Source organism: Malania oleifera, chromosome 5, assembly GCF_029873635.1.
Source record: "Malania oleifera isolate guangnan ecotype guangnan chromosome 5, ASM2987363v1, whole genome shotgun sequence".
Lineage (NCBI taxonomy): Eukaryota > Viridiplantae > Streptophyta > Magnoliopsida > Santalales > Ximeniaceae > Malania > Malania oleifera.
Window position 1 is genome coordinate 42,426,922 of NC_080421.1, and position 10,808 is coordinate 42,437,729.

Here is a 10,808-nt window from a genome sequence, read left to right on the forward strand (position 1 = left end):
ATATTGAACAATTCATTCTAAATAAAATCCTCCATTGAATGCTCTATAGACTTCATTAGTACCTCAAAAAAGAATATTTTCACAGCAAGTTGGAGGATAGTTTTATGAGAAAATCACTAATTTTATGTATTGAACAAGAAGTTGCTACAGAATTTAATGCATATGCAAGAATAAATGATCCTAGTACTGAAATAGACACAGCAGCTTATATAAATCTCTTATACTATCTTCTATTGTATAATATTCTTTTTTGGGAGAAATAATTATAACTTTAATAAATTTCACCTGGAAAATTTCATCCACCCTTTGGTGTAGCATTTGCTGAGAAACGAATGTGGTAGTAGCAAAACAAATGAATTTCATCACAGAAAATTCAAATCGCATGCTAGAAAAATAATAACAACGCAAATGTTTCAGTTTCTTACAAAAATTAAAAGAACAGAACATATTTGGCAATACATTCATTTGAAAATTCAAATGCAATGAAATGATAGGGCAAGTTTGATTCTCATTTAAATCATCAAAAAAACATTCATTCATTTTGCTGATGCACGACAGTGATCCAAGCATATCAGTTTACATCGCATGTCGATACAAAAATTTTCACACAACATTTAAACCTCGTTTTTTTTTTATTGGACAACACAAAAGACTCGAGCAAAAGCCAGTTGTATTCAACTAGTGAGTAGAACCAAGTTTGATGACATAGAACAAACGATACATATTTGAACATGTTTCCTTATCAGCTGGCAAAAGGTAGCAACTTACATGCTGCAATTGATTCCAACAGCCAGGTATGAGGAATGACTCTCGAACCAATTTCAGCAGCCAAAGTATCTGCTTCTTCCAGTCTATGCAAAACAACAGAAACTTCATCTCCCAAATCACATCCTTGCGGAGGATCAAGGTTATAAACAACTAGTGTTGTTGGAGTTGTTTCCACTTCATGTCCTTGGGCCATCAACTTCTCCTTGCTCTTTAGAATAGTGCCTCCGGCGGTAGCAACCAAATTTTGGAGGTCTCTCTCGTAAGCAGGCAGAAATTCACCAGTGAAATAAAAATTTAAACCATTAAAAAGCTTTGGCGCCTGCAGAAGAAAACAGCAGACAACAATGTAATTCTATTGTGAAAGAAAAACATAATGGGGGGGGGGGGGACTACCCTTGTATTTGAACCCAATGCATACTACAAATGGCAATCAGCAAAGGCTTCACCAAAAGGGACCCCAACTTGAAAAATTCTACGGAATAACTTGAGACAAGTTTCCACTTGAAAATATAGGACCTAGATCCAATATCTTAGAGCCTGTCTGGTATCATTACTGTTTTATATTTTCTGTTTTTGTTTCTTCGGTAAAAAAATAGCTTATAAAAATGTATTTGTTTCTGTTATTAATTTTATATTTCTATTACTAATTTTCAATTGTTTGTCAAAAAACTAAAAACCAGAATTTATGATTTTGAGTTATATATTCAAAAATAGTTTTTTTGAATTAAATTATTCATTTTATAAACTTTTAAATTAAAAAAATTAAAATTAAATGATTACATGAATTTAAATATAATTAAAATAAAAATATACATAAATATTAAAAAATAATAATAAAGTCAATTACAAACTTATTTTACAATTTTTCAATTGTCATATACAATAAAATTTTTCTTGTAAATTAAATTTTAAAAATAGAAAAATTAAGTAAAATAATTATAATAAATGTTATTTTTATTATAGTAATTTTTAATGTAATATTATTTGAGATTTATTATTTTAATCATATTTTATAGTCTTAATTTAAATATGAAAATGAGAATTTTTTTAATTAATTTTTTTAATTTGTATTAGTCTTATAAATTTTAATTAAACATGTTATTGATTTTTATTTTTTATTTCTTATTTTTTATTTTCGTTTTTCTAATTTTTGAGAATAATCCTAAAGGCCTTACTATTTTCCACTAACTAATAATTAATATATCCCTTATAGCCATGATTTATTGTGGTTCCAACATTTTTGTTGCCAGCCAACCTCTTGAGCATCAAGGGTTTAACAAGTGGCAGAGTCCACATGGCCCCAATGCATGTCAGACACGACCCCAATGCAGGGCAGACGCCTTCCAGCGAGTCAAACTTATTTTTCTATTTCTGGACAGGTGTCAGACGCAGCAAATCTACACTATCCTGCACTTACAGGACACATGGGTATTTTTTAAAGCAAATCAATAAAAATCTTAGAAGATATTTTGTAACATTAACAAATTTAGAGAGATTTTTTGTGTTTTAAAAGATATATCTAAATTAAGTGAAATTGTAGAGTCCAAAAATCAATTTAGATGCAAATTCAATGCCGCGTAACACATTTCTAAAAGTACATATGCTTTTTTATCGCCCTTGCCATGTTTTTCAGATTGACATTTCAACATGTCTGACACTCGAGCCAAGGGGCTTGAAAAATCTAAGTGACCAAGGTCAAGATTCCCAAATACGTAATATTTTTATTTAGTGGCAACCAAGCATGAAGGATAGAGGGACATTACATTGTCCAAGATTCTAAATCTGCCAGTCTTCGGGCCCTCACGACAGCCATGATTATCAAGGCTGACTTCGTATGGTTCTTCATCCACTGGATGCATGGCTTCTATGCATGCCTTTATCCCTGAAAACCCATTACCAACTATCATTATTGAATGGATTAATCAAAGAAACAACGAAGAAATGAAGTGAAGGGACCACATGCATGTATGCATACCAAAATGCATGAGCATTACACATGGGGGGTCATCAGTAGGAGTCACAGGATAAGTGGATTCTTGAACTACAACATAGAATTTATTATTCATTTATTATGGCATGACTTAGCAGTACTTATGTTTGTCATCGTTGGCAAAAAATCTCATGTCTCACATTGTGTGTGTTCAAACAGTGATTTCTTTTGCCACCCCCCAAGACACAAAAAAGAACCACATAACAAAAGCCACGCTTGGAAATAAAAGGAAAAAGTACGAACTGCAGAATTACAAGTAAAAGACAAATTATTAAATTCGGGAACTTACAATCAATCGTAAGGATCCATTTCCCATTCAAAATGGCCATCAGAACTTTTAGGGTCCTCGTGCATGCACCCTGTGCATCTGTGGCTGCAATCACATGACTGACATTTGAACTCCAGGACTTGGCCACAGTTGCACCACTCATGGTAGCAAACTTGACCAAAAGAAACTGCAAAGCAATAGTTGAAGTAAATGCATTTACTTTGGGAATAACTATATCAGTCTCCAACGGTGACATGACCATGGAATAAATGCAATAAAAAGTATATGACACGCCCATCCAGATTATCCAACCTTATCTTCAGAAGACAGAGCAGATCCACATAGAACCCATTCTCTAGCTCCATTAGGTGAGGCTTGCCGAAAGTCTGACTTTTGAGAGGCCCTGCATGCAGAATGATCTTGTATTTTAACTTCTTCACTTCACAAACCGAGGGGGAGGTGTTCAATACAAAGAACCAAAGAGAAGAAAAAGAAGCCATACAAAGCATCAAGTAAAATTACCTTGAAAAATGGAAAAAAAAAATCTGCTTAGTTCTGAAACACCCATTAACACCCAAACAAATGTTTTTTACTTTTTTACCTTCTCACTGGGAGATTATCCCCCCTGCACCCCCAAGAAACAACATTAGAAAGCAATTTAAGTAATCTTCCCCCAAAACATTCGAAGCCCTAGGAATCAGTACTAACACTGGCAAACGAGCTAGTCCAAGACTCTGAGTACATGATACCCAAACAAGTGATCCAGAAGAATAGAATGTATGAAACTTCAGTGTTGTTTAAGCATTTGATCCAAATTAAAATGCAGATTCTCAAAATTGTCTTCTTTTAAAATGATGGTTGGCTTTTATCAATATTTGAACCCTCAACACCCCCCCACCCCCAAAGATAAAAAAAAAAACAAACAAACAAGAAGAAAGGGGGAAAGGAAAAGCTTTATCTGCCTAGTTCAGCAGCATCTAGAGCTATTCATTGAACATTTTACCCAAAAGAAAATCAACTAGAAAATGAATCTCATTTTCTTTATCACAAAGCTCTATTCCATTTTCCTCTGTAGAACCATTTATCTTAACTACTCATCTAAACCTCAAAACAAACATTTTAACATGAAACAGGATAAGAATTTTCAACAAAGCAAAAATGATTAGTAAAAATATGATGGGAACCACCTAGAAAAATGAAGAAAGGAAACTACACACAAGTGAGAACTTGACCTCTATGGCAGCATATTCCTCACATAAAACTCCAAATTATTTGCTGCCTTCTTAGCTAACAGGCCCACCCCAAGCTAGGACCTCTAGAAATCCAAGAGAAAGAGACCTCCATATTTTAAAAACTAAATGAACAAGTTGACATTTGAACAAACTAATGATGTCCAAATGCAACTAGTCCGATATTGTTTATCAGAGAAACTTTAAAAAAAATGAAAGACAAAAACAAATTAATATTGACATAACTACTATTATTAATGCCAGAATTATACCTTTCAGTCGGTGCAGGATATTTATTACAGATATGCTTTGAATAATTTGACTTTTCATTTGGAAATTTGAAAGATGAATGATTTGGACAGAGCACTAGAAAATTTTCCTGCAAGAGACAAAAGAATAAATAAATTTTTATATATATATTGTTAGGGATCTAGGAACAATAATCACACAAACAAGCAAAATAAGCACACAAAATAAGAACACCAGATTTACGTGGTTCCTAATCTGACCTACGTCCACAGAGCACACCAAATATACTATAACCTGAGAGAAAAACAATAGGAGGAGACACACACTCAACGCAACTCTTCTCACATTTTTCTCTCTCTCTCACCTTCAGCACTCTCACACTCCTCGCTCATTCACTTCACTTTATTCACATTCACATACAATTGCTTCATTATATAGTTATATTGAATGGATAGGAAAGGAAGTAATTGGGATATTTAATGGATTATTTTAGCACGCAGACATTATCACTCCAACGCATGAAAGCTGGCTCCTCCGCAGCTCATTTTCATCTACAACTCATCCTATTCAAGGCCATTTAATTTTCCGTTTCCATTTAATCCGTTTCTATTTTCTCCGTTTCCATTTCAGCTTAACAATATTTTTGAGAATTCCTCTTATGAGTTTGTCCCACATTCAAAAATTTGAGTGGATGATGGGTGCTTATATACATGGTTTGGTCAATAGGCTTAAGTTTTTGGGTCAAGTTAGTGTTCACCCATGTGTATCAAACCCGCCCATGAATTCCTTTGGTGCTAACAAGTGGTATCAAAACTGACGGTTCGTAACTCTGGGTGAGCGACACGTAAAAAGTCGAGATGTGAAACTAATTCTCCTGACGTGCTAACAATTGGAGACCAAGTGTGTGTCTGAGACCAACAAGGATCATCTAGGCTGGGAATGGATCCGAATAGGGTCAAGACATGAGAGGTAGGATTGGTTCGAAAGCATGTGGAATGCAATCCGACGCACGTAAGGTGCCAGTGATAAGGCTCATTTGAGCAACTATTGGGGAATTGAGCTTACTTCAATAAGGGAGATGGTTTCTGTTGAAGGGGGAGCAGTTGGAACTCACAAGTGAGGGAGAAATTTTTGAGAATTCCTTTTGTGAGTGTCTCACATTGGAAAATGTAAGTGAATGATGGGTGCTTATATTCATGGTTAAGCCCAAAACCCAATAGGCTTAAAAGCTTTTGGGTCAAGTTGGTATTCACCCATATGTATCAAGCCCACCCATGGATTCCTCCGGTGCTAACATATATATATAGCTCGCGTTGAATATGCAAACACTAACATGTCTCATGCAATACATATAAGCATGTTGTACAAAAACAGAAGGGCATAATTAACTTACACAATCCCATCGACAGTCAACAATTTGCACTGCACAAGGAACATGATAACTTTTCCTGCAAGATTTTGCATAGCAGCCAAGGGCGGCTCCTTTAAGTCCACAACTGCTGCATTTTAATTTAGCACTCCTTGCCAATTCTTTCTTCAAATTCTTAACAGATTCACTAACAAAATAAACCTGCGGTGCCCTGTTATTTCAAATGCTATTGAAACATCAACAACCAAGGTTATACATGGAGTTTAAATATAGAATTACGACATGAAAGCACCCTAAAAATCCTTTTAAACCAGGTACAATTGTACATGCCTTTCCACAAACGAAATCAACAACAATAAACATGCAGTAGTCATAACTATTCCATTGAAGCATCTAAACCCTAACGGCTCATTTGGTTCAACGGAATAGTTATTTCTTAGACTAAGTTTAATTTTGGAAATCAAGAGAACAGTTATTCCTTGTATATTCCTAATTATTTCATTCAACATGTAATAAAAAAAAGATAGACATCTCCATAATGAAATTTAGGAATAGTTATTCCTTGTCTATTATTTTTTATGGACTCATAAAAATATTTCACATTATTATTTGCTTTATAGTAACAACATAATTATTGTATAATTAATTGTAACTAATCTACTAAACTAATCTATTCCTGAGAACAGGCATTCCGCAAACCAAGCGTAACTTAAATTCTTAAAGGAGATAAATATTGAAGAAAATAGGAAATAAGATTTGTGGGGGAGGAGGGGTGTCAGGAGGTGGAGAGAGACTCCTAGGTCGCCCCTTTCTTAACTAGGTTATATAATGCTCTGCAAATGTACACTGATTCAGCATAGCCAGTTGGAAAAAGGTTCTAACTTCTAAGAACATTTAACACCAGACATTGCTTAAAACATTTGTTAACAGTAAACTAAGACCCACCAAGGAAAAACCAGTCGATCAATGCAATGCTAATTCCCTATTATGTTCGTGTAAACAATGAGGGACTTTGATAACACTAAGCATTAATACTAACTGCCACAGTAACATGAAGAGCACCCATGACTGTTAACTAAAATAGTGACTTTCTCAGGGTTAACTTATGATGCAACCATTCTTAACTTATAATCTATTAATTATCACAGCTATTTAACTTAACTACCAGACTGTAGCCCTATATGGATCATAATTAGTTCAAAACAAAAAATATTCCAAACAAACAAAAAAATTTCCTGCATCAATAATTGAGATTTTCTTTTTGGTGCATGATTGAGATACATGAATGCAGGTTCCGGTAATAACCCATATCATTTAATTCTTCATGCATAGAAAAGAGTACTTCATTTAATCTGCATCACTAATAGAACTCTTAAAGTCAAAACTTCAAAATCAATGCCTTTTGTACCTATATACAGCCTTGTTACATGCCTTTCTGAAATAATCTTAAATTTGGTTCACAGAATGAACAAAGTTGGGAATGGAATTGCTATTGCAGAACATTATAACAGTTTGATAAATAAATAAATAAAAGCATTACCAATATGAAGCAAATGACTGCAAATTTTGGGGCTATTCAACTCAACGTGGAATAGCATAGGAATTGGAATTCCCATGGACAGATATATTATTCAGTCATTCTATGTCAATTCCATGTTGATTAAAATAATACCAACTTGCAAACCAAACATGACATCAGTCATCACACCTCATAACATCCAATTTTTTGAAGTTTGAACCATTTCAAACAGAAGACAGAGATGGCATACCACTCAATGCATTTCCTATGAACATGTATGACACTCGTACCAGTGGCCTCATCTCCCACCACTGGTTTACCACTGGCATAATGCAGCATTGGCCCTGTAGCCTGGAAGCATACATTAAGGAATAGAGATCAATCTCATAATTGTGTTTCCGTCGTTAGATGTTTATGTAATTCAGTACCAGTACTGTTGTATAACAAAAAAGAGTAGAAAATTGACTTTGTAATAAAATAAATATGTAAGAAAGACCAATACTGTGAAATCACCTCTGAAAGTTGAAAGGACTGGCAGAACGCACAAATATATTTATTTGAATCCAAAGAATCTGAAGATGCATGCTGCTGCATGCCGGAAGGAGGTCCTTCACCATTAGGTTCCAATTGAACTCTGGAAGAATGCAAATCTATAGGTTGAAAATCTCTTTCATTTTTTATGCTGATCTCTGGTTGTCCATATTCCAATTTCTTTTGTCTCTTGAGATCCCTAAGACCTTCTTCAGCCCCGGAAATCGGTCTGTCAATCACTTTCTTTCCTGCCTCATTATCAGCACTTTCATACATTGATCTTTTGGCTGGATAATTTTTTGAGGTCTAAAAATTAAAAAAATCCATCAATATTGAAGCATCAGCCTGACACTACTGACAAACCACATCCATTTAAAATAAATAGAAATCAACTCATGTATGAAGTTTTTAAAAGCAACATTAAACATGTAATATTTTTTAAGATCATTTGTTTGTAAACATTTTAGATATCTCTAAAATATTCAACAAAGGAAAAACATGATAAAAAAAATCTCAAAACAGGTCATGAACCAATACATACACACGCACACACATAAGCAAATACAACCACAATAACAACAAGCCTTGAGTTCCCCCAGGTGGGGTCAGCTACATGAATTTTTTTCCGCCAATTCACCTGATCAAGAGCATTTTTCTCTACTACATTAAGGGCTATTAAAGCTTTCCTCATTACCTCATTTCAAGTTATTTTAAGCCTAACCTTACCCTTTTTCATGCCAAAAATAATAACTAACACATACATAGGCAAATATTGAGAGAAAATTTACCATAATGAAGCATAAAAAAACATGTAAAAGAACATATAATTTTTTTTCCATTTTCAGTTTAGCTTCGTGTCCCCATAGATACAAGGCTGGCTGCAAACATGTCTATATTACATCTTTAGTACAATTTACTCATTGAACATAACATAAATGAGCCTTGGTCTTTGCAGTTTATGAAAGCTTACCGGCACACTGCCTTGATCACTGCTATCATCATCTAGACCCTTGGAATCAGCACCAAAGGAAGGAGGACTATCTTGTGAAGATTGTGCCACATGACTCATGTCTATTTCCGAAGTCCCTTTAGCATAATTGCAAACCGCTCCCCTAGTAGGCAACACAAAGTTTGTGCCTTCGACATTGCTTTGCATGGTACATTTATCAAATTTTGCATTAAGGACCACCTCATTTAGATCATAATTATAAGACTGATTCTGAACTCGCTTGTTAGCTGTCAATGAGAGAATGGATTGCCCGCTGCCTGAATCACCAGGACCCCTCTGAGATGTGTCAACATGTTCCTTACTAGACTTGCTATCATAGTCCATGCTCTCTGATACCCGGCATTGCTCTGAAATGTTCCCAGGGCCCACTTTGACAAAAATTCAAACCACTCATAATAATCCCCAAAATTTTTCAGATTCAGATGTACAATCACTAAAATAAAACTTTTAAACGAAAGTTAGCATATGATGTAATAGCACCTGAAGAAATAGTTTGAAAGAGATGAGCAGAGAGAGTGGCGTCCAAGCTCTTATAGATGGTTACCATATTTTCCATGGAAGGAACTTGCCTTAGATCTGCAGTCCCAAATAGCTTTTTCATTAGGAAAATGAATTAAACTGATCTTGCTTATTTAGGGGTAAATAATTGTTCAAGGAAAATTTTACACATTAATCTCTCCCGGTTTGTCATTTACAACACCTGAAATATTTCTCCAGAACGTCATTTTCACATATCCATTATAAAAATAAAAATAAAAATCTTTCCAGTGTTAGAAGCGAGTTCATTCAATCAATCAAAGCTCCAGTCAAAAAATTGAATTTGAAGCGTTATCTTCTTCAGATGAACGGATCCGGCATTTTTTAAACAGTATGCGCGCGTACACGCACAGAGGAAGTAAAACGTAAATGTCAGCAACTTCACCTCGATCGGTAGAATGCACTTTACAGAGAGGACACTCGGAACCAAACTCGTTCGATCTGGGTAAGCAAGTGCTGCGTGAACAGATCCCAGGGGAAAAAAAAAAGACCACAAATCAAAACACAGAAATAAAACACAATAAAATGTACATGAACATTCGAATCGGAAAAATAAAGAAGAACGAACTTGCAGAATATGTGATTACAGGGCAGCAGCATTGGTCGAGTGAACAAATTTAAGCTGCAAAAACAACAAAAAGCACCGTATCAACATCAGAGACACCTTCTAAAACCAGAAACAATCGCAGCTTCAGAGAGAGAGAGAGAGAGAGACCAGACAGGGCATTTGAGCTCCAGAGCAAGCTTCTGGAGATGAAGAACCCATGGGTTGAGGAAGCGAGCGTAGCTGGGAGAATCCGCCATGGGGTGGGGTTGAGATTTGGGAGAAAGAAAGAGCTCACAACATTTGGTTCCAGAAATCATTCAATCACTGCCGTTGATTAATATCAACGGTAGACACGGTAGCTGTGATTTAGCCCCAAAGCATATCTCCGTGAGGAGAAGCGCGGGAGCCGGTCGGAACCAGCCGGTTTAGGGAAACGATATGATTTTTAATTTTTAATTTTTTTTTTATTCTCTCCATAAAGTTATATTTGAGGACATAAATTCAATAAAATTTTATATTATAATTTATTCAAATCCATATATATCTAAATTCAAAGACTATATTTTAAAGTCCTAAATTTGAAATAATATAATTATCTAAACTTTCATAAGCTAATTCCACAATGCTTCATTCTAAAATTTCAAAATAAAATTCTCTATCTATATTATAATTCATGTTTTATTCATTTGTGAAAATTAGCTCCTACAATATTCAATGGATTTTCTTAGAAACACCTCACATTATATGCACCAAATATAGCTTATTTTATTATACCAACACGACAATTAACTA

The 10,808-nt window shown here is 34.7% G+C and overlaps 1 protein-coding gene across 4 annotated transcripts; it reads right to left on the bottom strand.

The window, feature by feature from the left end:
- Positions 1–488: 488 nt before the first annotated feature.
- LOC131154808 (BRCA1-associated RING domain protein 1) lies at positions 489–10,370 on the bottom strand. 4 transcript variants are annotated; one of them, XM_058107567.1, is made up of 13 exons: positions 10,185–10,370; positions 10,038–10,091; positions 9,855–9,925; positions 9,413–9,508; positions 8,894–9,300; positions 7,906–8,229; positions 7,643–7,743; positions 5,898–6,084; positions 4,528–4,634; positions 3,339–3,429; positions 3,048–3,213; positions 2,532–2,650; positions 489–1,087 (listed from the first exon to the last, which is right to left on the bottom strand). In XM_058107567.1, exons 1-13 carry the CDS (start codon positions 10,331–10,333, stop codon positions 743–745), a joined length of 2,217 nt encoding a protein of 738 aa, XP_057963550.1. In that variant the 5' UTR covers positions 10,334–10,370; the 3' UTR covers positions 489–742. The 4 variants fall into 4 exon arrangements, with proteins under 4 accessions (XP_057963550.1, XP_057963551.1, XP_057963554.1 ...); XM_058107568.1 differs by having other exon boundaries at positions 8,894–9,279; positions 10,185–10,364; XM_058107571.1 differs by having other exon boundaries at positions 8,894–9,279; positions 10,057–10,091; positions 10,185–10,333.
- Between the last annotated feature and the right edge of the window lie 438 nt (positions 10,371–10,808).